Source organism: Lactuca sativa, chromosome 5 (genome assembly GCF_002870075.4).
Source record: "Lactuca sativa cultivar Salinas chromosome 5, Lsat_Salinas_v11, whole genome shotgun sequence".
Classification (NCBI taxonomy): Eukaryota; Viridiplantae; Streptophyta; class Magnoliopsida; order Asterales; family Asteraceae; genus Lactuca; species Lactuca sativa.
Genome location: NC_056627.2, coordinates 163912347 through 163938902, shown reverse-complemented (window position 1 = coordinate 163938902; position 26556 = coordinate 163912347). Strand labels below are relative to the sequence as shown.

The window sequence follows — 26556 nt, the reverse complement described above, 5'->3', positions numbered from 1 at the left end:
ACCTTGCAACTGCCGAACCGAAACACGAAAGCAAAAACCCAAAGCACTGTCTCCAACTCCAACACCTATAATCATCAATGACCCAATGACATAAATATCCAAAATTACCATAATACCCCTGAAGGTCAAACTGGTCAAAGTCCACCTTCCCGATTGACCCTACTCGTCGAGTCAACCCATTGACTCGCCGAGTTCCTAAACACAGGAAACTCTCATAACACGACTCAACTCGCCGAGTCACCCCATGACTCGTTGAGTTCCACAATCTCCAAGTCCTATCATGTCCAACTCACTGAGTCACCACTCAACTCACCGCTCTAAGTCTAACCAGAAGAGGTTAGGGGTTTTGCACTCTGACTCGCCGAGTCCAAGAACAGACTCGTCGGGTCCACGACAATCTTCATCAGATTCTCCGAGTTGTTCTTCCACTCGTCGAGTCCAAGCTCATCATCATATGACTCGCCGAGTTCACCCATGCGACTCGCCGAGTCACTATGCGACTCAAAGCCTGAAGCCCTAACCCAACTCGCCGAGTCATCTCCCAGACTCGCCGAGTTGATACGGGTATTCTTATAATCGAAAGATACATATCTACTCCTTTGCTCCAAACAATAGATCTGAGCCCCTAGAGTGCATTAGCAACATAAAGTTGCTACCTTTACGTGCTTCATGCCCCATAACTCAAAAAACCAAGCTAGAAAGGAACTTAACTCATGGGGAATGGCTTTTGCATAGCAATTAGAAGGGCTTTCTACATATTTGATCCAAATAGAACTCAGATCTAGAGTTTAAGCTCCAAATCTAACTCATGCACCAAGATCTCATCATATTATCTCCAAACAAACCCTAAAACTCCATGAAAGATGGATCTATAAAGGAGAAAGCCAAGGATAACAATTCATTACCTCCAAAACGACCTCCCACTGAATAATAAGCCGAATCTCCACAAATCTCCTTGATCCAAGCTCCTTGATCTTCAAGATTTCTTCACAAAATCACTTATCTAAGCTCCAAAAGTCTTCCAAGGACTCTCACTCACGGTTTCAGGGTGTCTAGATCTTAAAGGGGAGTAAGGGGGCTGAGGGGAGGACATTAAGTCCTTTAAATAGGGTGCAAACCCTAAGATTAGGGTTTTCCTCTTCCAGCAGTGACTCGTTGAGTCCAGCCACCGACTCGGCGAGTCAGACCACTTATCATGTGCTCTTCACACGCTCCGAATCGACGAGTCATAGCTCCAAATCGCCGAGTCCATCTTTCTAATAACACTTTACACCCCTAAACTCTTGCTTCTGAACTTGGGGTGTTACAATCTCAAATCAATATTCGAGAAATAGCTAACACCCTGAAGTTGATCAAACAAATCGTCAATGTGAGGTAATGGGTACTTGTTCTTGATAGTTACCTTATTTAGCTCACGGTAATCAATACACATTCGCATCGAACCGTACTTCTTCTTGACAAACAGTACTGGAGCACCCCAATGAGAGGTACTCGGTCGAATAAAGCCTTTGTCAAGTAATTCCTGTAGTTGGATCATCATTTCCTTCATCTCAGCTGGCGCAAGATGATAAGGAGTCTTTGAAATTAGAGCAACACCAGGTACAAGATCAATTCGGAATTCTACTTGCCTATCCGGAGGTAGTCCAGGCAAATCATCAGTGAAAACATCAGGATATTCATTAACAACGAGAACATCTTTTACAGTTTTCTTCCCCTATTTTGAGATATCAACTGTATAGGCCAAATAAGTAGAACACCCATTTGATATAAAATTACGAGCTTTTAGGAAATAGATTATTTTAAAGATTTTAACTCTTTGTTCACTGTAGATATAAATAGGATTCTCTCCTTCAATAGGAATGCGTTCTATCTTTTCATAGCACAAGAGTTCTGCACGGTTCTTTGACAACCAATCCATGCTGAGAATAATATCAAAGTTGGGCAAGAAGATAGGAATTAGGTTAGCAAGAAAATTATAACCTTCAATTTCTATGACACAATCCCTATAGACTTTATCAGCAAATAAAGATATACTTCCTGCAGTATCTACATGAAATAGTTGCACGAGTGCATAGCAAGCAATTTGAAAGGAATGCGCAAATTCATGAGACAAAAAAGAATTTGAGGCACCATAATCAAATAAGATATGAGCATGTCTAGAGTTGATGAGAAATGTACCAGTCACAACATTCGAGTCTTCATGTGCCTCCTCCGTGCTAATTTGGAATGCACGACCTTTAGCTTTTGGCACCTCCTCCTTTTTAGTTGGAGTACTTTCTGGTTGTTGTATGGAAGCTTGACTTCCTGCCATTTGACTAGTAAGAGTAGGGCAGAAACACTTCATGTGGCTAGTAACACCACAAGCAAAGCATGTAACTTTCTTCATCGGGCAAACGGACTTCATGTGGCCTATTTCTCCACATCCATAACAGACCACTGATCCTTTTTCTAATCTGCATTCGCCCTGATGATTCTTTCCACAATTTTGACATGATGGTGACTGAAGAGAAAAAGATTGTGACCTACCGCAACCATGGGATGTATTATGAGATTGAACTTGTTTACCAGGATCAGTTCGAATAGATTGAGCTGGTGGAATAGAGGAAACAGGAACAGTTCGATCAATACGTGGATGCTTCGGAACAGAAAGAGTGGCACCACGTATCTCTAAGTCATGCTCGTGCCTTCGAGCATACTCAATCGCTTTATCAAATGACAGAACATCCCGATTAACCACGAAATCGTGGATTTCATACCGTAGTCCTTCCATGAATAACTGAATTTTATCGTCTCCAGTTGGAATATACTTTGCAGCAAACCGTGCTTTTTGATTGAATTGTGTTTCATAATCATTCACAGTCATTTCTCCCTGTTTAAGCTTGAGGAATTCTTTCTCAAATCTTCTCCTCGTGTTTAGAGGACAATAATTTCCTAGCAAGTGAGTTTTGAACATTTCCCAAGACAAATTTTCCTGGTCATACTCGTTGAAAGCTTCAAATGTTGCTTCCCACCAGACCAAGGCTTCTCCGATGAGCATTGCAAAAGCATAATTAGCTTTGTCTTCATTAACCACATGAGGGATACAAAATACTTTTTTTGTGTCTTGGATCCATGTAAGAACGACAATGGGATTAAGAACACCTGAAAACTTCGTAGCACCATTACTCTTGAAAGTTTTGAATGAGGGACATTTCACCTCCCCTTTTGAAGATTCTTTGGTGGCTTTCTCTTTACCTTTATCACTATTCTTTTTGTGTTCTTCGAGAGTCTGTTGAATAACACTAGTGAGTTTATCCACAAGTCGCTCCTCACGAAGGGATACTGGAGTATTTACTTCATCAGGATGAGGATCTCCACCCACATCTGGTGTATGGCTACTCACCTGTTCAACCATTGTTCTGAAAATTTGGACTAATATAGTATTTTAGAATATTAGGATTTATCATTACCTAATACTTTACTTAAGTCTTTCCTATGGTTTGTATCCATATACTTACAATGAATCCGTTCATATATTGAACTTCTGGCGGTTTAAGTCTAAATACCAATATGTGGTATTTACTCACTTAAACTACTGTTATGATACCATGATTGAGAGAACCACTACTTCTCTAATACCGATGACACGGTTTTCGGTTTATGTTTCAGGTACTTCTGGTTCCAAGGGGAATAACTATAGATGACTGCATCGCACACACTATATGAATTCCGCTTTTGAGATATTACTCTGATTGATATGATTTTTGATACTTTTATTTTCTTTTGGGTTGTATAGATAATATTTTGGAATACTGTTTTATTAAATTAAAAATAAAATTTTTAGGTCATGATTTTAGGACGTTGCAAGTAGTGTGGTGTAAGGGAGGATGGAGGCTCACTAAATGAACCCTACTTGTCCGTTATCCTCTTATTTTGGGGTGTAATAGATGGTTTATTCACGTATGTTGCCATTTGGACGCCACATTTACAATATATTTCACCAAAATAAACATAAATTCAAATATAACCGGCTAAACCGGGTGTAGCCGGTCAAAAGGGCTACATGAGTATAAAAAACAAGTATAAAGACATATCTAACATAAAAAAACATTAAAGATTAGACATGTACATTTTTTGAATTATATTACCTTTGAAATCATTTTCTCTTGATGAAATTATAAAGAGGGATATTTTATATTCTCCTAAAAACACTTTAAAAAACGTTTACCAAACTCTTTCCTATTTTTTTTTTTCTAGCAAATTCAAATATGAAATATAACTTAAATAAAAATAATAATATTTTATTGAATGAGCCAAATTAAGGACCCAATTTAACATTTATTCGACTTTTACCCACTTTACAACGGCTGCTTTAAATAACTTTTCAAAATTATTAAAATAAAAGAAAGACACACACACAAATGAAAGAAAGACACACACACAAAAGTAGAATGATTTACATTTACATTTACATTTTTACTCCTTGCAAATGCAAATTAGTAGTAAATCTATCTGGCTTCTTGGGTGCCCAGGAATCACGGGCTGAAATAGAGGCTCCCCATAAAAAACCAAATGCCACTGGTACTTGAGTTGGCTTTCTCTTTCCCTTTGCTAATTACTATCTCATCCAAAAGCAAAGCTTGCCAAACAAGAACCATTTCTTAAACACAAATCTTATTACACAGCCAAAAGTAGGTGAAAAGCAACCACTATTACCTAATCTTACATTTATAGAGAGAGAAAATAAAGATGGTAACAGATGTTTGTTGCTTTTTTGTGGGTTTTTCTTCTTCATCATTATCATCAATATCATCAACAATCTCTTCAATTTGAAACGCTTCTACTCGATTAGATCTTGCCGACCTTTCCCTCGATCTGGGTCTCGACTCTCTACTCTGCGGGATGCTTATCGATACCCACTTGTCAAATGTTTGATTCTTTTACCATCAATGTTTTTTAAGAATGTCTGCTTCATTGGCGGCGTTCGAGCGTCCCCGAATTGGAGCTACAAACACGGTACTTTTCCATAATCTATTCAATTCCCATTCTTCTCTACTGTATCCCTCACTCCAAATTGACAAGGGTTTTGATTTTTAGTCGCAATTTTGGGACCTAAATATTTGTTATCGGTACCAATCCACTTCATAAAGTTCAATGTAGGCTTAATTTCTTCTAAGAAAACTTTCAAATTCATACGGATTGTGAAGTGAAATGGCATCTGTTTGAAACCCAATTGGAACCGCAAGTTATGTGGGAGTAAAATGGAAAATGTAGTGTATGTATCTGAAGAAAAAGTCATTTTATAGCTGCATGTTTCCCATCTCTTCTATGATGTAGTCAGTCTATGACGCATTGATGGGTATATTGTAGTAGTAGTAGTAAAGTTTCTAACTTTTTGAAGATCTGTGGAAATTATTAACAGGTTTTTAAAAGCGGGCCGTTGTTCATATCTTCAAAAGGTTAGTAAAAATTATTCCTTTCATCTGAAATTGTTATCATAAGTTCCTGTTCGTCTTTCTATTTAGTTTAAACACTGTGTAAAGCTTTGTCATTCAAAAATCTTGCTATCTTTGTAATCTGGCTATGAATTCGGTGTGCTCTGATATATAAGAAAGTATGGATTAGGGTTGAGTATGAGTTATCAATTCATTTAAGGTTGAGCCCATATGAACTTTCTTTTAACCAAAAACCATAACAATTTGATATTGATTTTCATCATATACTGTTTTGCTGCGTTGTGTCTTGAGTAACAAATGGGGTCTTGCTATTTGTTTGAGCTGTAGAATATGGTATCAAGTGAATTTTAGGTTATAGTGGCTTTTATAAAGCTTAGGATTCAGGCACTCAGGTTAACTGGGAGTTTGTGGAGTTAGAAAGCATAGCATTTGGACAAAAATCAATGGATAAACTCAAGTTCATTGACAGGCTGCTAAGCACAAATGTCCATTTCATCATTGAAAAACGGATTGGATCACATTAAGCCTAAGAAACACCGTTTTTTTGTTTGATTTTCAAATCTACCTTTAGCAATTAATGCCGAGGTATACAACGGTTTTAGAAGAAGTCATTTGATGAAAAAGATACAAGTGGTAGTAGATAAGAAACATGGCATACAATCTATACCCTATGGGTCATAACATGAGATACAACAGGGGCCCATATGAATTAACTAAGGTAGTATTTCTTTTTCCCTCAATAAGTTTTGTTTGGATAAATGATATTTTGTGAAAATTGGTAGTACTAAGTGGGAAAGTTCATATACTAACTCAATTATCTTATAATCCATGGTGAAGGATTGTAGCTTCCATTTATCTGTTCTTTCTGGTTGATTTCCTTTTATTAAGTTTATTAAAAGAGTATAAAACATTTGTAGAATCGAATTGTATTTGTATGCATAAAATTATCGTTGCACAAGGGTGCATGTGTCATATCCATAAAATTAAGCTAGTTTTGGGTGTTGTTTGGTATTGTATTCTGTAAAACATAAAGTTCTAATAATGAGGATGAGGAGGGCATTTATGTCTTTTGCAACTTTTACTCTTCTGTCTTTTTTTTTTTTTTTTTTTTTTTTTTGATTTTACTCACTTGGTTCTGTTGTCTCCTTACATAACAACTCTTTTGCTTCCTCAGGGTTAGGTTGGAAATCATGGAAGAAGCGTTGGTTTATTCTCACACGCACTTCTTTAGTGTTCTTTAAAAATGATCCCGTGAGTTATCTTCTTCACTTTATTTCTTTTGTGAAATATTTATTCTCTTTTCTCTCTCATTAAATATATAATTCCTTCTCCAATTGCTAAATTTGTACTTATGTAACTATGCAGAGTGCAATTCCTCAGAGAGGTGGTGAAGTCAATCTGACTTTGGGGGGGATTGACTTGAACAATTCTGGAAGGTACTGGTGTGTGTGTGTGTGTTTAATGTTGTTTTTGAGGAAGTATTAGTTTACAATGTGATTTATTGTATTTTGCAGTGTTGTTGTTAGAGAAGACAAAAAGCTGTTAACTGTTTTGTTTCCTGATGGACGTGATGGACGTGCATTTACTCTCAAGGTTTTTTTTTTTTTTTTTTTTTTTTTTTATCTTTTTTCATGACAGATCATTGATACATTTTTATATCATAGGAGTATCTTTATTGACTTGTCACAAATGCTGATGTGGCATGTTTTGATTGGCATTTTCGTTACCTTATGAATTTTAATTGATTGTTATTTGTCTCTTACTTTTTAATCTGCTTTTCCCTTGTATGGGTTTTACTATTTATGTGATTTGGAATCTGATTTTGTATTATTACAATGTTGAATATAAATTTTCAGGCTGAGACATCAGAGGATTTGTTTGAATGGAAGACAGCTTTGGAACATGCTCTTGCTCAAGCACCAAGTGCAGCTCTTGTAATGGGAAATAATGGGATCTTTCGCAATGATACTACTGATTCAATTGAAGGACCCTTTCATCAATGTTTGTAAACCCTAATCTTTTGTTTTCACTGCATTTATAGCCACTTTCAGAGATTGTTTTCTTTCTATGAATTGAAAACAATGCATACTCAAAACGGCTAAATGCAATGTAATTCAACTTTTTAGGTTCAAAAGTTATTGATTTCATTTTGAATATTTTTTTATAGGGAGGGACAAACGACCAATCAAATCTTTGGTTGTTGGGCGTCCAATATTGTTAGCTTTGGAAGACATAGATGGAGGCCCATCTTTTCTTGAAAAAGCTCTTAGATTTCTTGAGAAACATGGTAGCTTTCTTTCTGAAATCTGAATGTAGTAAAGTCCTATCTCATGGTTTCAGTTTTTTATGTGCTAACTTGAGCCTTATGATTTTATGTTAAAGGAACCAAAGTAGAAGGAATCTTGAGACAAGCTGCAGATGTTGAGGAAGTTGATAAGAGAGTTCAGGAGTATGAAACAGGTTGAAAACTTGTCTTGCATTTGCACTCCAATTGTCTGTATTAAGAATGAAGAATCCTAAGATTTTTTCTATATTTGTTTCAGGCAAGACTGAATTTGGTTCTGATGAAGATGCTCATGTTGTTGGTGATTGTGTCAAGGTGCATACCTGATATAAATCAAGATCAATGGCAATGGATATCTTTGCTAATGAATCAATATATTATAAAACATGCTATTATGTTATGTATACCTTACTATTACGTGTTTTCTTCTATATACATGAGTGTTTTTTTTAGACTTGATGCAGAAAGAACAACTTAATACAGAAAAAAGAGTTTCCCCATTACGTCTTAACTTTTTACAAATTTGTCCTCAAATGTTTCTTCTTTTTCTCAAATACATAATATAAGTACCATTTAGATGATGATAAGTAGGTTTCTATATGTCCAAACACTGATAAGAAACAGTAAAACATCTTGACAAAAGGGGAAAACAGAAGGAGGTTATATTCTTGTTGTATCTGGGATCTTTTTCATTGCTTTGGTCAATGATTTGACTCATAACTCTTTTTTTTTTTTTTTTTTTTTTTTTTTTCTGCAGCATGTTCTTCGAGAGCTACCCTCATCCCCTGTTCCTGCATCCTGCTGCACTGCTTTACTGGAAGCTCATAGTAAGTTCATCTCCCTTTTTTTATCCTTATTTGTAAGTTGTTGATGTGTTGTTCATGTTTGATTCTAAGGCTATATTATTAACTTTCCGAACTGGAATTAAAGTCTTCTACTATATATATATATATATATATATATATATATATATATATATATATATATATATACATACATACATCTTTATTCTTTTGAATAGCATGATGCTTTTGAAGCTCACTATCATGCTATTACTATAAGGTACCAATTAATTAAGTTGTAGTATTAAACATTGTATACTGATAATGTTTTCCCTCTGCTGACCAAGGAATTGACCGGAAGGAAGCTCGAGTAAATGCCATGCGTGCAGCAATCTTGGAAACATTCCCTGAACCAAACAGACGTTTGTTACAAAGGTCACCTTTTTCTCTTTGTTTATTATCTGTTCTGTTATTTTACAAAACACTCACAAAAAAAAAAAAAAAAAATGAAGAAGATTTTGATTTATAGTTTTTACTTGATAGTTGATATTGATTTGCAGAATCTTGAAGATGATGCACACTGTTTCTCTGCATACTTTTGAAAACCGAATGACTCCTTCAGCAGTTGCTGCTTGTATGGCACCATTACTGTTACGCCCTCTTTTAGCTGGTGAATGTGAATTGGAGGATGATGATTTTGATAACAATAATAACAATAATAATAATAATAATGGTGACAATTCTGCACAGCTTCTTGCTGCTGCAAATGCTGCTAATAATGCTCAAGCTATAATTACAACTCTACTTGAGGAGTATGACAATATCTTTGATGTAAGTTGCTTTTTTTTTTTTACCATTTTTTTACTGTAAGTAACTGTTAAGGTTTAATTTATTGGGTCACTTTATTGTTGTTTTTTCAGGATGACACTATGCTGAAATGTTCAATGTCAGCAGATTCTCGAATGGACAATAGTGCAAGTGAAGATTCAATGGATGATGAAAACATGGAATCCAAAAGCAATGGTTACCATGATGCAGAAAATGAAGCTGATCAAGAAACCGATGCTGAACGTGTTCTCAGTGGAAAGTTGAGTGAAAGCAGTGGTTATGCTTGCAGTGATCTCTATGACTTTAAGGTAATTAGTGTTTTGAAAACGATGGAATGGAATTCGTCATTCCATTGGTGATTGAGGTTTTGTTTTGTGAACATATATATATATATATATATATATATATAGGTATATGGAGCTGATGAATCGGATGTTGTATCCCCAAGAAGCAATGTTAATGTTAAGCCACCACCAAATTCTAATTTATTGGACTCTGAACGTGTTGAAGGTTGTAATAAGAAACATAATGAAATGGAGACACCTGGCATGTTGTCAAGAAGTGAGTCTCATCGGTCAGTTGGAACAATGCTTTCTGCTATAGATCAAGGAGTATCTCAGCCTTTTGTGGGTCCCAAATCATGCAATGAGACCCCAATTAGCAAATTTTCAGGATCTAATAGTAATAGTAATAGTAATGCCAAGCGTTCCACATTTTGGGGAAGGAATAATAATGTAAGTCTTGTTTGGTTTACTAAAATGCAGAAATAGTAATGTGCTTTCATTCATTTTGTTTATTATCCAAATACACAGCAATTTGTTAGATATTTCAAAGTATAATGTTCTAATGAAGAAAGTTTTTGAAAGTACAATAGAAAGAAATGGACAAATAATATAGAATTATGTTATGTCCACATTTTACAAGAAACTGGATGTTGGAGTCTTAAGGGCCTGATGATTGTTTTTCTTATTTTTTATTTCATAGGGAAGAAAGACTCCATCAATGGAATCGGTTGATTCTTCAGGAGAAGAAGAGTAAGACTATGGTTTATTTTACATTTATATTTATATGTTGCTTTCTATTTACTTACTTTCATGCTACTGATATAAAGGTTCAACATTGAGAAATTTCTTAATTGTTTGAAGTTGAAACATATGCAATCTAGTGTTTAATCAATGGGTGTAAAACTATAAACATTAAACAATACAACACATTTTTAAAGATGGGTTTCTTAAGTTCAGTTTGTTATTAGTAATTTTTTGAATTTTATATTAATGAATGGGATATTATAAATGTTTCTAGACTTGCTATTCAAAGGCTTGAGCTTACAAAAAACGACTTGCGCCAAAGAATCGCAAAGGAGGTAATAATTAATATTCATATTAAATTTTATGTTTTCAAAATATTGTGCAATGATTGGGTAATATATATTTTTTTTTTTAAAATTTGATGGATATTATTAGGCTAGAGGGAATGCAATACTTCAAGCTAGCCTTGAAAGAAGGAAACAAGCACTTCATGAACGTCGATTAGCACTTGAACAAGATGTATGCTCTCTTCTTGTTTTTAATTGGGAATATTTTATCTTATCATGATATTCCCTAAATACCCCTCTCCATCTCCACAGGTTTCAAGGCTTCAGGAACAACTTCAAGCTGAAAGGGATTTAAGGGCTGCATTAGAAGTGGGGTTAAGCATGTCTTCTGGACAGGTGTCAGGATCCCGCCCTATGGATTCAAAGGTTTCTTCTACTCTTCATCTTCTTGCTTTTTCATATCAAATAAAATTATCAAGATTTTAAAGGTCACTTTCTTTTAAATGAAGACACGAGCTGAACTTGAGGAGATTGCTCTTGCTGAAGCTGACGTGGCAAGATTGAAGCAAAAAGTTGCTGAATTACATCATCAGCTGAATCAGCAACGCCAGCATCACTATGGCTCTCTCTCAGATAATTCTCACCAATTCCAACATCCCCATAACCATAACCATAATCATAATCCTCCACAGTAAGTTCTTCTTTTAATAATAACTGCTTTTCTTGTATAACATTGGAATGAAATGTAAATTTTGTCTTTTTTGGCAGGAGATTTTTTCAACAAGATTTTGATACTACACTTGCTTATATCAACCATGAAAGAAAACAAAGAACAGAGGTACCTAAGAAGCTATCTTCTTCTCAACGCATTGTGCTTTGAAAAAATGATTTTTTATTTGAATAATAGAAAGAAATTAAAGTTGATATCTTTTTTGATGCAGGAAAATTCATTAGAGATGAGAAACATCAAAGGACAACAATTAACATCTGGAAACAGTAATAATGGTAATAATAGGCAACCTTCAAGAAAGCAGTTGATAGACTCCACAAGCTTGAGTGACTCTAAAAGTACAGAGGCTTCTACAAGTCTATCTGTCGATGATTTTGGAGCCGTTGATTCTGCCACCATGATTCCATCTTCATCCAGACCACCTGAGGTTTCACTTTTTACTTATGATTGATAAAAAAAAAAAAAAAAAAAAAAAAAAAATTGTTCAGGGACCAAATTGGTAAAATGGTGAAAGTATGTCTGCTTTTTTGTAAAACTTAAAAAAATGTTTTTTTTTTCGTAGGTGGTTGAGTATCCTAGACACCAATCAGCCGCCTCTTCGACTTTGGTGGAATTAACAACCCGCCTTGATTTCTTCAAAGAACGGCGCTCTCAACTTATGGAACAACTTCACAACCTCGATTTAAATTACGGGACTTCCTCCCAAGATTTTATGTATAAACAATCCTCCCCTCGCTGAGCTGGCATGCTGAGCTGGCATTTCTCCATTTGTATATTCCTTGGGTTTTTTTGTTTGTGGAGTGTAGATACTTCTGTAGTCTCATTTTGGAATTTCCGTTTTTTGTAATTCTGTTTTGTTATTATTTGGTGTCCAGAAAAAAAAGTACACTACAAAAAATGAGTTGTTTTGTCAGAGGTGTAGCGGGTATCCTAGTATATCTGTTTATCATAAAGTATTATTATAAATATTATTAGTATGTGATGTAATCGGTAATTTTCTATTCGAGGATGTAATGATTGTTGTGCATTTTGTGACACAATCACTTTGTATGTTGATGTTTTATGGGATTTGTATTTAACCTCCTGTTGGTTTGGTATATGACTCTTTTAACCAAATTTCAAGATTTTGTGTAGAAGTTAAGCTCTCGCATAATGAAACAACATAAAGCCTTACAAAGGCCTCCAACTGTCCGTAAGAATCAGAATACTTTCATATGGTTGTTAGTCTTACATATGTGAAGCAGGATTTTCGATTTAGATAAATTTGATTTGGCTTTGTTTTAACACTTTTACCCTATGGATTTTTTTCTCATATTATATGTATACAATTTCGATTTAGGGTTTTGTTGGTTTTGCCAAAAGTTGAAATTTATGTTCGTTTTTACCCAAACATTTTCGAAAAAATGTTCGGTTTTACCCTTTTACCGGTGATAACAGGTTTTTCATATTACTATTATATTTAATTCGCAAAAAAAAACCCTTAAGTTTATTATTATTTATTTTTTTTTGCGTTTTTACCCTTAAGTTTATAAATTTTTTTATATTTTTACCCTAAGTATATTTTTTTTCATAATATACATATTCATGCAAAAAAATCATATTTATATACAAAAAAATATTTAATTAAATATTGTATTATATTTTTTTAATGTTATATATATATATATATATATATATATATATATATATATATATATATATATATATATATATATATATATATATATATATATATATATATATATGTTTGTGTGTATTTGTGTTTTTGTATGGTTATACCATTTAAAAAGATAAATAATATTTTTAAAATTATGAATATATGTTTTATAGATATAGTTTTTAGAAGTATAAATACATATTTTTACATTTTTATATATTAATATGTATCTATACTTCTAAAAATATATTTATACTTAAAAAAAACATATATCAAAATACATATTTACACTTCTAAAAATATATGTATATACTTGTATAAACATGTTTATGAATGAACAAGTTTTTTTTATTGATATGTATATTTTTAAATACATAAAAATACGTATTTGTAGTTCTAAAAACATATTAATTTGTTTTTTTACATCTTAAATGGTTTATCCAAGAAAAAAAAAACCACACACACACACACACACACACACACACACACACATATATATATATATATATATATATATATATATATATATATATATATATAAAGAATTAACAGTAAAAAATGTAAATACAATATTTAATTAAATTTTTTTCATTTATAAATATGATTTTTCTGCTTGAATACATATAATATGGAAAAAAAATACATAGGGTAAAAGTGTTAAAAAATTATAAACTTAAGGGTAAAAACGTAAAAAAACTGTAAACTTAAGGGTTTTTTTTGCGAAGTTAATATAATGGTAATCTATTATCACCGGTAAAAGGGTAAAACCGAACATTTTTTTGGAAAATGTTAGGGTAAAAACGGACATAAAATTCAACTTTGGGCAAAACCGACAAAACCCTGAAAACTTGAGGGTTTTTATGATATTAGCCCATAATAAAAGACTAATGTAAGGTAAAACATTTCAATATGTTTTTATTTAAGACAATTAACTTTAAGTTTTTTTTTTTGCTATGGTTTGTGATTGTTGTCAAAAAATTTGCGTGCGTTGTGGTATTGGGACCCAAAAATTAAGTTTTTCAGTTAACTTTTCAATTTCACTAAGCTATAATAAGGCTATCCGGAGTGGGGGTAGAAGAAGAGGGGTGACGCTAACATGGATATGCAAGTCATACGTGAACACCGCCCTGATATCTGGTGGCTTGGCTGTGATGTGGTTGTAAAGACGGCCCATGACGACCAATTACATTATAGTTTCATTTTTTGACCGTTATTGTAGCCGTTTGACATTCGAGTTTCATTTGTTGTAGCCGTTTGAAGGGATCGAACGCAAAAGTGGGAAGCACCTCCGGTGGTGGCTGAGAAATTGCGAGGAAGGGAGAGAGGCATGGGATCTTTGTTTCTCGTCTGATTAGAGAAGAAGATGAACGGGAACATTGATGAGGACATCGACTGTGGTCGATCGACGAGCACATCATGAAAGAGGAAGAAACAAGACAAATCGGCGACGGTTGGGGGGGGGGGGGGTGTTTGCTACTTTGGAGCTGAAGAAAAGCACATAGAAACGTGAGAGGGTTGATGCCCTCTTGACAGAAAACGAAGAAGGAAGAAGAGTGTTTTTTTATTTAATTTAAATATAAAAAAATATTGTGGAATGATAACCATTTACAATGTCTAGTGAGTTGGTGGTGGAGCTGACGTGACGCTGAGTTGACAACGCTTTTTCAGTGGCTTGGCTGTGACCACTCCCCACAACCTAAGATAAATTTCTCAATGGTAATCGTATATTTATTATTAGGTTATATTGTATTGTAATTGTTTTATTAGGCTACCCATCAAATCACAAAGGTTTTCGTTGTCTTGATCTCCACACCAAACAAATAATCATTTCCCGTCATGTCGTTTTCGATGAAACCATCTTCCCATTTGGGTCTATGACTCTAAATCACTCTCTCGACTATGGGTTTTTTGACATTGATGCTCCCCGAAATTACTTTAATGACTTGAATCCTCGGCAGTCGACGCTTCTTCCTCAACCCCATCCATCGATCCCACTAGTTCTATCGGTGAGCCGACTCCTCCCTTTCAACCTCCTACCTTCACTCCTTCTATCTCCACTCACACTCATGCCATGGAAACCCGAGCTTGACATGGCATCCACAAACCTATTGACCGTCTCAACCTTCATATTGACACCAACATCACTTCCTCTCTTCCTCGCATGTATTCTTGTCACACCCCAAAACCATGAACGGCGGAAACGTTCTGGGGCGGAGGACGTCATGTACAGTATCACAACAATGAAAAGTAGTAAACAAGCAACAACATCATCCATTGTATTAATAATATAATTTTAATACAAGTGTGTTCTGTCAAATTATAATAGACACTAAGGTATAAAACAAAATGAAAGATGAGTCTTGAACGAGCTCCATCTTCTCTAAACCTTGCATCTGTACCTGTCTACTGTTGACCTGAGGATACAAGTTATTTTGAAAGAGAGTATCAACTTTAAAGCTGGTGAGATCATAAGTATTTTAGTGTCTTAATTTGTATGTAAGTATTTGTATGTATTTGAAATGTAAGTATTTGTATGTATATGAACTGTAAATATGAAAACGTTTTGAACATCCTAGAAAACCATATGTTTCCTACTAAAAGTATCCTTCTACCAAGGCATCTAGTATCTATCTGTGTCTATTGTAAGAGTGTGTATTTTCCCGAATCTAACTATCATTAACCAAAAATATAGTATTTACATTACCGTGCATCATGTGAATGTTCACGAAGTGAATGTAATGGGGAAATAACAAAGTACTGTAGTTTTATAATAAGTGACTACTGCTGTACTTACTACCTTAAACCAAATGAAATTTAAAGTAACATGTGATCGGCCTGTATCCTGCTACCGACTCAATAGTAAAACGACGATGTAAGACGCCGTAAGAAATGACATTTGGCACCCGTAGACTTGCAAGTCCCACTGTAGCGAGCAGCAAGGTGTAGGATAGTCAGTCCAGTATAGATCTATATGCAAACTCATACGCTCCCCAATTAAGGAGATTATGGATACAAAAACGGTCATGGCAGGTAGTGCCATGACCCGTTTAATAGCTCACATAACTGAAAGTAATGTATATGTAATGTATGCTAGCTGTATTGTATGTTCCCCCTCTGTCTAGCCTGTATGTTCTCTCTGTATAGTATTGTAATGTATTGTATGTACTAGCTGTATTGTGTGTTCTCTCTATCTAGCAAGTATTGTAATGTTCTGTGTGTACTAGCTGTATTGTGTGTTCTCTCTATCTAGCAAGTATTGTAATGTTCTGTGTGTACTAGTTGTATTGTGTGTTCTCTCTATCTAGCAAGTATTGACTCATGAATGAACTGACTCGTGGTATGATTCCGCATTCTAGTAAACGTAGGGGTGGCAAATCGGGCCATCGTGTCGTGTTTTTGTCTGACACGACACGACACGACAAGGTTTTCTGTAACTCGAACACGACACGATACGATGTTGTGTTTTTTTTTAACTGGCACGAAAACGAACCGATTAAAAAACGACAAACACGACAATGATAACATAAAAGAAAAATTAGTTTATCTAATTAATACTTAATCATATATAACACGACAAACACGAAAACACGAAAACATGACAGACAAATGCTTAATCGTGTCAATTTCGTGTCGAATTTTGAACACGAACACGACACGACACGACATCGTGTTTTTTACACTAGACACGAACACGAATTCAAATTTCAGTTTCATCCCAATTTCGTTTCGTGTCGTGTATTTTTTTCGTGTCGTGTCATCAATTGCCACCCCTAAGTAAACATAATAGTATCTTCCTAAACTACCCATATGGTAGCTTACTAGTAATATAACTGGTACGTATGAACATGGAAGTATACCCTTGCTACCCAAGGGTATTGAATGAACTGGAAGAACCTTTATGACTATATATGTACACATGATATATAACTAATATTTAAACGACCTTCGGACGGATACCCGGTACCCCACCAGACCACATCTCAACGGTGAAAAGGAAATAAGGCGGATAGCCTTCCTAAGTCCTTTAAACATTACTTATATAACTATACATATATAGACATGCAATTGACAATATAAAGGCATAAAATAAGTTTTGTAAAACCTTTGAACATGATTATTATATAAGAAAAGGTCGACTTGATGTCAGCCTATAAAACGGGTTGAAAGTACTTGTTTGATAAAACAGTTTAAGTATAAAGAAACATTTGTTTGAAACATAATTGTAAATGAGTTTGAAATGAAACATACAGTGTAAAATGAACAGTTTAATAAGGAGTTTTAAACATATAAAACTTTTATGAAAATCATGTGAAGAAAACTTTTTGGTAAAACAGCTAATGAGTAGTAAATCATTTGAATGCTGCTTATTAATCACATGTGATTGATATAATAACTAGCATGATTCTACTTGTATCCCCTCATAAAACATTTAAAAACATTTAAAACATTGATTAAGGGGTATGAACTCACCTGTTGTGAGTGGTACGGATGAATTGAAGATGTAGGATTGCTAGGTGTCAAGTGAAGTCTTGAACACACTCTATGATCCTAGTTAACATATAATATCACATATATGTATCAAATTAGTCTTTAAATAACTAATAAACAAAGTCAAGACACCCTAGGACATGCTAAACACCTTTATCAAGTGTTATTAGCCTCTAGGATTGCATCTAAGTGTTGTAGGGACAAGCTAGTGTCTGTAGGGTTCAAGGAAAACTCCCTAATGGAGTTCACGGCCCTAATGTCACCAAAAAATGAGTTTACGGTCGTAAACTCATGAGTTTACAGCCGTAAGCTCATACTTACATGACCATTTGATGTTTGAGGCTCTATAAGACCCTAAGAAGCATTTCTACTTAATGGCAAGGTCTTTGGAAGAGTTTAGGGCATCCTTTAACTCCTTTGAGGAGTTCATGGCCCTGGGGCCAAACCCCTTGGAGATTACGGCCGTAATCTTCCATAGAAAGGGTGCTTTTGGTGTTTTCAAGCCCCTAACTTAACTAGGAACGAATCTAGGCTAGTGTCCAAGGCTTAAGGAGAGTTTAAAGCACACTTTAGCCCTTTTGTTTGGAGTTCACGGTCCAAGAACTCCTTGGGCCGTGAACACCTTAATCTTGGTGTTCTAGGGGTGTTTTCTAGTCCTAAATACATTAGGATACGAGTCTAAGCTAGTTTCATGGCAAGAGGAAGGGACTAGGGCACTCTTTGCCCCTTAAAGAAGGGTTTACAATCCAAGATGTTCTTGGGCCGTAAACTCTTTAATCTTGTGGTTTTGATATGATTTCTAGGTTATTAAGCACATAATAAGCTTTATAATACAACTAGATAGAGGTACTCACGTTTTGGGACGAAAGTCCGAAGATCCTTGAGAGAGAATTCGACTTTTCTCTAGTTGGAAATGTAACAAATGAATAAATATGGCTTAGAACCATATATATACCCCTAGGGTTTTTGGCAGAAAATATTTTTATTCAGACATTGAATTCTAATATTATGAAGCTTTGGAATAACAGAGTTGCACAAAACCCTAGTGCATCCTCTTTCCTGATATCTCTTTAAGTGTAAATCCTGAAATACTCAAACTTATACCAAAAGTCTGAAAATTTACTGCAACTGTTCTAACTTCTGTTGACTTGATATATTTTGTACATAATAGAAATTTCGAGCTGTCACAATTCTCAAGCCTTTTGAGATCCTAACTAGTTAAATGCTATGAAAGATGAATATAATGCACTTATTTCTAACGGAACTTGGGTACTTGTTCTACGGCCTACTAATGATAATGTGGTTATGTAACGCCTGATTCCTGGACCGCATTTAAATTATAAATTATTCATTTTTGTAGAGCAACTCGACGAGTTGGGAGCCCCAAACTCATTGAGTAGAGACCAGAAGTGACGCAAGTTTTAAGTAACCTACTCGAAGAGTAGGGCTGCCAGAATGAAACCCTAATTTCGGGGTTTTGCACCCTATTTAAGCATCTTAATCCCCACATGCTTGCCTCATTTCCAGCCTCCAAGTCCCAAACCCTAGATTAAACCCTAATGCATTTGTGAGCTTGTAAGCCATTTTTGAGTGAAACCTTGTGTGTGTTGAAGCTTCTGAAGGAAGGAGAAGCTTGGGGATTCAAGAAGAAGCTAGTAGATCCAGAGACTCCATTTCTTTCTCTTTATTTTCTGGTAAGCGAGTCTCAAACTTGCTTAGTAACTTCTTAGATCTCTTTATTATCATTTTATTGGGTTTTTGGTCCAAGAAGCATGATCTTTGGGATATGGACGTCCCAAGTGAGTATACCATCAGATCTGGAACCATGGAGGGATTTCATGGCATAAAGGTGCAAACTTTATGGCCATTGAAGCCCCATGCAAGCTATAAGATGTCATTTTGGCCTTTTAAGCTCCAAAAGGCCATGCATGGAGGGAAAGCTGGAAGATTTACATGTTCATGTAGTGTATAGGGTCCAGATCTCAGTTTATAGGCCTTGGTTTAGAGTATTGATGGCTTTAGGATCAAGATCTAGTTCCTAAAGAGTTAGGGTTTGAGCTAAACCCATTAAGTAAAGGTATTAATGGGTAAAGTTGGAAACTTTACCCTTAAAAGGACATTTTCAGTGTATATGAGAAGTATGAAGCTTAGATCTGAAGAGTAGGGGCTTAATCCATTAAGATGGCCTAAACAGACTGAGGAACTCGTCAAGTCCATAGAGAAACTTGACGAGTTAAGTCAATTTGTCTCGATTCTGAATAGGGTAGAACTCGACGAGTCAGAGGAGGGACTCGATGATTTGACTCACTTTATCACGACTACGAGTAGCGAGGGAACTCAACGAGCCAGTGGGATGACTCGACGAGTTAAGTCAACTCGGAGTGTTGACTTTGACTTTGACCAAGAGTTGACTTTGACTTTGACCTTGACCAATGTTGACCTGTGAAGGGGTCTTGAGAAAGGAATGGTATCTAAGGGGTTGTTTCTGTATAGGGTGTGAGTAGAGCCAGTTGCAGGAGTAGAGACGTACATCTCCAACATTTGAGGTGAGTTTTCTCCTGTAGGAACGGGTCGAAGGCACCAATGCCGGCCCATTTATGTATGTTAGTATGTTCCGGACTAAATTCTGATGCCGGGCGAGGCCCGATGTAGGTTTATATGTTTTATGGGTTTGGATCCAATGCCGGGGCGATACCCGATGAATGTTTGTATGCTTGATGTCTTTGTGCTTCTTGCATGTGTTTGTATCTGTATGTTTCCGGACTATGGTCCGATGCCGGGGCGGTTCCCGAGGATTTTTTGTATGCTTTCCGGATCTCGGTACGATGTCCGGTGGGGCCCGAGGAATGTTAAATGTCTATGATTATGTGATTATACTTATGTTATGTGTAATAGTAGATATGCTCATACGTATGCCGAGCTTTGCTCGATGCCGAGCGGGGCCCGATGCTAGATGCGGTCTGATGTCGGGCGGGGCCCAATGTATGTTATATGAGATTATGTGATTATGTGTATGGTATGTGGTAGCTTGAGGAGACTCACTAAGCTTCGTGCTTACAGTTTTCAGTTTTGGTTTCAGGTACTTCTGCTAGTAAGGGGAAGAGCTCAGGATGACTGCATTACACACACCACAACGTTTAGTCTGGGACGATTTAATCTGATGTTTGGTTACGTGATTTTGATACATTGTTTTGATATGATGTTTTGAGATACTATCACTTATGTTTTTATGAGATGATTTGCGTTACTACGGTTTTATTCATAAATTAAAAATGAAATTTTTGGACCGTATTTTTGGGTTGTTTCAAGTTGGTATCAAAGCCTTGGTTTGAGGGATTCGGGCACACCATTTGGTGTGTCTGAACTCAAACTGAGGACTTAATATAAGATTTTTAAAGAAAAAAACATTTTTACAAAAAAGATTTTGAAAAAAGAAAAAAGGTGTGGTGCAAGCAATCAACCGAGCTCAAGTAAGTACTCCCAAATTACCAATACAAGTTTGTTATGTTTTGATTATGAGAATAACATGCTAGATTAGGGCTAAGGATCTAGGAATGATGCCTTGTATGCCTGTTATATGTGTATGAGAACTGCATGCTAGATTTGGGCTAAGGATATAGGAAGGATGCCTTATGTGCCTGTTATATGTGTATGAGCTTTATGAACTGCATGCTAGTACTGATTAGTCAGTGATATGATAGCCTGAGTAGAATATGTTTGATTATGTTTACTCAATGCTCGAATGCTGCTTGCTTTGTGCTTTTAGGAGTCCTAGTTATCTTTAACTAACTAGTATACTAATACGTTACGTTACATATTACGAGGACTAAATAATTTCAGAAGGTTAGGTCTAGTTCTATTTCATAGCTCTTGTCTGAATCCAACCGTTGTAGGGTAGGACCTCTCATTCGAAGAATTATCTAGTCTTAGTGATATGTAATGGTATTCTCGAGCTAGTTAGGGGAAGATAGCAAGGACTTCTTATGTAGCTAATGGCGGAGAGTGGATTGGTGATTACCCTAGGGCAAGCCTAGGATGAGATTAGCGTGTGAAGCAGTAGTAATAGAAGGGACTTGGTGAAGTCAAAGTAGTTCTTGAGGAAAGTACGGATAAATGTGGAAGGTAGTATGGGCCCGTACTACTGAAAGCAAAGGATCCGTATTGGAAATAAGGAAGGATGAGATGAATCCATGGAACTTGTAGTGTGTGTGATCCCTCGATTTATGATGAGTTTTCTGATGTTTGTTATGGTGTATTTTTAGTATGGTGACGCTACGCACTAGGCCAGTTGATACTTCAGGCACTAGTGAGGGATCAGGCTCCGGCTCTGGAGCCGGACAGCTAGATGAGCAGATGAGACTTTGACAACTTTGGCGACTCTCCGATCATTTTCTCCGACGAGTCTTCGGCCAAACATGAATTATTCGGCGACTTCGTCATCTCCAGAAACCAACGAGTTTGAAGGGGTCTAAATTCGTGGGTTTAAAGAGTTCTAGATTCGTGGGTTTAAACTTGAATGGTTCCATATTCATAGGTTTAAACCCGAATGAAGATGAAGGGTTCCATATATCATTTGGTGGTTGTTCATCAGCTTTAGTTTTTTATTTCTAGGGTTTCAATAATCGTTCCTAGAACAAGAACACGGACCTAGAACACATAGATTTCCATATCCGGTTTCTGCCATGGATGTAGCTTCAAACCCATTTTCAAGATCTGGACATTCAAAGAAATTTCATCCATGGAGTGTGTGTCGGATCTGAGAAAACAAGTTGGTGTGTGTGTGTGTCGGTAATCATTCCAAATAATTCCAAATCATTCCATGTTGTTCATCAGCTTTGGTTTATGATTTGTGGGGTTTATATATTGTTCCAAGAACAAGAACGAACCAAGAATACATAGAACGAACCATGAGCACACATCTGAAATCAGTGGCACACTTATGTGGTGCTCGAGGTCTTGGGCAGCTACTTCGATCCAGGTCGTTAGTGTATTTTTTTTTTCTTTTAAGTGCAACGTCTTGAAATATGAGTGTCATTACTATTTTAGATTTGTTCGAAATTTTTTTTGGTGTCACCATTATTCAAACTTTCTATGTCCGCCACTGTCTGAAATCGTTCCAGAAATCTGATGAACACATATGAAATTGATTTCTGGACACAAATCTGAGGAACGAATCTAATGAACACAAATATGAGGAATGAATTTGATGAACACAAATCTAATGAACACAAATATGATGAACCAATGATTTCTAAACGAATCTGATGAACACACATCTGAAAATCGTCGAAAAATTCATACATTCGTCGAAAAATTCATATTTTTGTCGTGAAAATTCATATATTCACCAGAAAATTTATATATTGACCGGAAAATTCAACTTGACCAGCTAAACTCATAATAATCGGTCATAATGTTACATGTGAACACAAACAACAAGTTCGATGATATATTACATATAAAAAACATAAAAGTCTAACGTAAACAAAATCAACAATTGGTTACCCTCCTAACCGGATAAAATTAATTTAATTTTTAATTTATGATTTTTATATCTTGACCCTGTCAGGTTATAACCCCGGGTGTGATATTCCTCGATATTTGCTAGATTCCTCCAATTTTTATCCCGTCGTCTTCCTTGTCAGTCTCCCTTCCCCAAACACCAACTCCTTAGAATAGAAATCAAAACTAAAACTAAACCCTACCAAGTAAAACAAAACCCCAAAGTATGCTGAGAGCTTCTTGTAATCTACCATCAATAGCTTCCCCAGCTATCAGCATATGCGCTGTTAGACTCTCTCTCTTTCCAATCTTTAATCTCACACCTTCATCTTCGGCCAGGAGAATCGCCACCGCATTTGCTCCATCATCTGCCCTTGTATCCCAAACCCTTAATTATTCGACATCTTCTCTAACTTTGAAAAGGGTTCTGCGCATGATGGATCATCCAGCTCCCAGAGCATCAGGTATTATTCTGTTTTCTTGTTAACACGGTTCTGTAGAAAACTAGAGGCAGCATATGAACTGGATTTCAGTTTGTCTACTCTCAAATGTCGAAACCTAGAAACGTGATACTCTGTCTATTGCTAAATTAGAGACGCATATTGGATTTTGTGGCCAAATTGAGTCAAATTGTTTTTCTTTATAGTATATTGTAAAGCTTGGAGGATGTTAATCATGTTTAAAAATCCTACAAATCTTGCTTTGTGCCTTTGTTATAATCAAATTTATAAAAAGGTTTACTTGAAATATATTGTTTAATTCCAGCATCATATAGCACTGGGAGTAATGATGTTGGTAGAGAAGTATTGGTGCAGCACTTGCTTGTTAAAGAGGAGGATCAAAACATTTTGTATGAGCTGCAGAAAAGAGTTATACGAGGTTATGTTATGACTTTTTCTTTCTTTATTATGTCATCATTTAACTTATTATTAGGGTTAAGGTTATGAATTGGGAACAAATTTTTCCATTTGTTTTATCAATGTCACTAAACTTTCTAATTTTGTTCCAATTTAGTCACTCAGTTAAAATCCATGTGGATGCCACTGAGTTTGATAGGTTATGGTGTTCATGTGCATCCACATGGTCCTCATCCAAATTTTATTTATTTTTAAATTATTTGATTATTGATATTTATATTAGAGTAAATTACAAATTCGGTCCCTATGCTTTACACAAAATGGCAAGATCAATCCAAATGAACTTGTGATTATTGATAAAGAAAAGCACAGGGACCAAATATGTAATTTACTCTTCATGTAGCTAAAAAGAAATCATTTTTATCAATTAACAGGGGAGGATTTAAGTGACTTGGCAGTTGAATATTCAATTTGTCCATCAAAGGAAGAAGGTGGTATGCTTGGTTGGGTTAGAAAGGGACAAATGGTATAAACTTTAACTTATTTTTATTTTTTTGGTTTTATTGATTTACACACGTGGTATTAATATTATTTCAGGTGCCTGAGTTTGAGGAAGCTGCATTTAATGCTCCATTAAACAAAGTGGTTAAATGTAAAACTCAATTTGGATGGCATTTATTGCAAGTTTTATCAGAGAGGTATTAATTTTTTTTTGTATATCAGAGTTTAGAGATGATTTTGAGGTTTTATATAATATAATATAATACAATTTCAGGGAAGAATCTGTACTTGTAGACATTCAACCTGAAGATTTTCATGTAAAATTGCAAGATCCTGATTTCCTTGAAGATGCTCAATGTATTGATGTTCGAGAACCACATGAAGTGTAAGTTGATGTAAAATGGCAACTTAAGTAGTTGTAATTTATTTTATTATTAAATTGGAATTTGATGAAGAGAATTAAATAAGGTCTGTTTGTTTTGTTGAAAAGGGAGAGAGCCTCTTTATCAGGATTTCAAGTTCTTCCACTTCAGCAGTTTGGGACGTGGGGCCCAGAAATCACCACAAAGTTAGATCCTCAAAAGGATACTTATGTTCTGGTATGTGTATCTTCTATTCTATGAAAAAAAAAAAACACAAATAATTCACATTTTTAAATATTATTTTTTATCGATTTATGATTACAACTTACGTTGTGTGTTTCTTTAGTGTCATCATGGAATGCGCTCATTGCAAGTTGCCAAATGGTTGCAAACACAGGTAATGTTCTGATCTTATTCACACACACACACACACACACACACCAAAAAAAATGTTTTTTTTTCTCTTTTGTAATGTCAAATTCATACTTGTGATAGGTAATAGATAAATAATTAGGGTTAAATGCAAGAAATAGCAAAAGTACATTCCAATATTTTATAATCATGTCTTAAACACAACTTATTTCTTTGTTATAGATAAATTGGGAGCTTTTTCAAAATATAATATCCTAATAAGAAAAAAAAAACAAAAGTACAATGTAATGTTGTAATAGAAAGAAATATAAATACACAAAAAATAAGTAGAAGTATGTTGTTATTTCTTGCATTTAACCCTTAGTTCTTAATACCTAACTAAACATGGTACAATTGAATGTTTGTTTGTGAAGGGGTTTAGAAAAATATACAACATTGCGGGTGGAATCCATGCATATGCACTCAAGGTTGATCAATCAATTCCCACATATTGAGCACCAAGTTGTTGCTCACTCATTATTTGCAGTTTTTTTTTTTTTTTTTTTTAATTATTTATTGCTCACTCATTTGTAGCAAAGTGAGGAATCTTGATATTAATCAAATTGAACTACAATGTGACTAATCAAAAACAATTTTGAATTCTATCGCGTATTTTTCTAAAGAAAATAAAAGGAAAGGAAATCACTTGATGCATGTAACTTGTGTTACTTAATGCCATTAATCACTATTAAACTTTTGTTCGGGCATTTCCCATTATGATGGGGGTCTTCAACTAGGGCATATAGCCCATTCATGGCAACCCGGATAATTAAAGTATTTTAAGCAGTGGCGGAATTAGGAATTTTGATATGGAGGTACAAACATTGTCAATATATTATATATGTAGTTATCCAATATCGGACATTAAAAAACATGTTATAATCTCTTTAGTTGGGGATACAATAACAAGAAACATGTTTACAAACAATATTTTTAATATATATAAAACAATTTTTTGGGGGTATTATAGTTACTCCCGACGCTCCATCTTAGCTTTGCCATTGATTTTAAGGTCAGTGTCACATGCCACAAGTAGGTCTCGCAATGGAGCGAGTTTTGATCCGGATCCGATCCAAACTTGGAGCATAGTTTTTGATCCATTTACCCGTTAACGACCCGTTCCCGCTAACCCTTTTATTAAAAGGGTCAGGTATGGATCATCACCGGTCTGCTCTATTTATAACTCACCCCATATAAATTTTAGGATTATAAATTTTAAATTCCAATCGAAAGTTTTTGATCCATTTACCCATTAACAGTCCGTTCCCGCTAACCCTTTTATTAAAAGGGTCTGGTATGGATTATCACCGATTCGTTCCATTTATAACCCACCCCATATAAATTTTAGAATTATACATTTATATTTTATACTGCCTAAGTTTTACTTTAAATTCCAATCGAAAG

General features: G+C 35.2%; 3 protein-coding genes across 4 annotated transcripts; 2 read left to right on the top strand and 1 right to left on the bottom strand.

The window, feature by feature from the left end:
- Positions 1–1303: 1303 nt before the first annotated feature.
- On the bottom strand, positions 1304–3394 carry LOC128134251 (uncharacterized). Its single transcript, XM_052771776.1, has 3 exons — positions 2012–3394; positions 1604–1714; positions 1304–1342 (listed from the first exon to the last, which is right to left on the bottom strand). The coding sequence occupies exons 1-3, from the start codon at positions 3392–3394 to the stop codon at positions 1304–1306; spliced, it is 1533 nt and encodes a 510-aa protein (XP_052627736.1).
- Positions 3395–4567: 1173 nt separating this feature from the next.
- LOC111877020 (rho GTPase-activating protein 7) lies at positions 4568–12453 on the top strand. 2 transcript variants are annotated; one of them, XM_023873571.3, is made up of 22 exons: positions 4568–4995; positions 5402–5438; positions 6610–6686; positions 6801–6871; positions 6950–7028; positions 7292–7436; positions 7603–7722; positions 7818–7895; positions 7979–8034; positions 8477–8546; positions 8843–8936; positions 9062–9332; positions 9422–9637; positions 9740–10063; positions 10314–10363; positions 10632–10692; positions 10793–10876; positions 10957–11070; positions 11154–11335; positions 11413–11482; positions 11586–11801; positions 11937–12453. In XM_023873571.3, exons 1-22 carry the CDS (start codon positions 4942–4944, stop codon positions 12111–12113), a joined length of 2646 nt encoding a protein of 881 aa, XP_023729339.1. In that variant the 5' UTR covers positions 4568–4941; the 3' UTR covers positions 12114–12453. The 2 variants fall into 2 exon arrangements, with proteins under 2 accessions (XP_023729339.1, XP_023729340.1); XM_023873572.3 differs by having other exon boundaries at positions 4569–4995; positions 8849–8936.
- A 10662-nt stretch (positions 12454–23115) lies between these two features.
- LOC111877019 (rhodanese-like/PpiC domain-containing protein 12, chloroplastic) lies at positions 23116–25806 on the top strand. Its single transcript, XM_023873570.3, has 8 exons — positions 23116–23485; positions 23787–23900; positions 24313–24404; positions 24476–24576; positions 24654–24764; positions 24870–24978; positions 25088–25138; positions 25527–25806. The coding sequence occupies exons 1-8, from the start codon at positions 23248–23250 to the stop codon at positions 25605–25607; spliced, it is 897 nt and encodes a 298-aa protein (XP_023729338.1). The 5' UTR covers positions 23116–23247; the 3' UTR covers positions 25608–25806.
- The last annotated feature ends 750 nt before the right edge of the window (positions 25807–26556 follow it).

Bases quoted from the DNA above. Each gene is read 5' to 3' on its own strand.
- LOC128134251 (XM_052771776.1), bottom strand. From the start codon at position 3,394: ATGGTTGAACAGGTGAGTAGCCATACACCAGATGTGGGTGGAGATCCT. The intron at 1,715-2,011 runs GTCTATAGGGAT...ATCTCAAAATAG, and splicing joins TATCTTTATTTGCTGATAAA to GGGAAGAAAACTGTAAAAGA. The intron at 1,343-1,603 runs GTACCTGGTGTT...GATCAACTTCAG, and splicing joins TAGAATTCCGAATTGATCTT to GGTGTTAGCTATTTCTCGAA.
- LOC111877020 (XM_023873571.3), top strand. From the start codon at position 4,942: ATGTCTGCTTCATTGGCGGCGTTCGAGCGTCCCCGAATTGGAGCTACA. The intron at 11,071-11,153 runs GTTTCTTCTACT...TTTTAAATGAAG, and splicing joins CCCGCCCTATGGATTCAAAG to ACACGAGCTGAACTTGAGGA. The intron at 11,483-11,585 runs GTACCTAAGAAG...TTTTTGATGCAG, and splicing joins AAAGAAAACAAAGAACAGAG to GAAAATTCATTAGAGATGAG.
- LOC111877019 (XM_023873570.3), top strand. From the start codon at position 23,248: ATGCTGAGAGCTTCTTGTAATCTACCATCAATAGCTTCCCCAGCTATC. The intron at 24,979-25,087 runs GTATGTGTATCT...GTGTTTCTTTAG, and splicing joins AAAAGGATACTTATGTTCTG to TGTCATCATGGAATGCGCTC. The intron at 25,139-25,526 runs GTAATGTTCTGA...TTGTTTGTGAAG, and splicing joins CCAAATGGTTGCAAACACAG to GGGTTTAGAAAAATATACAA.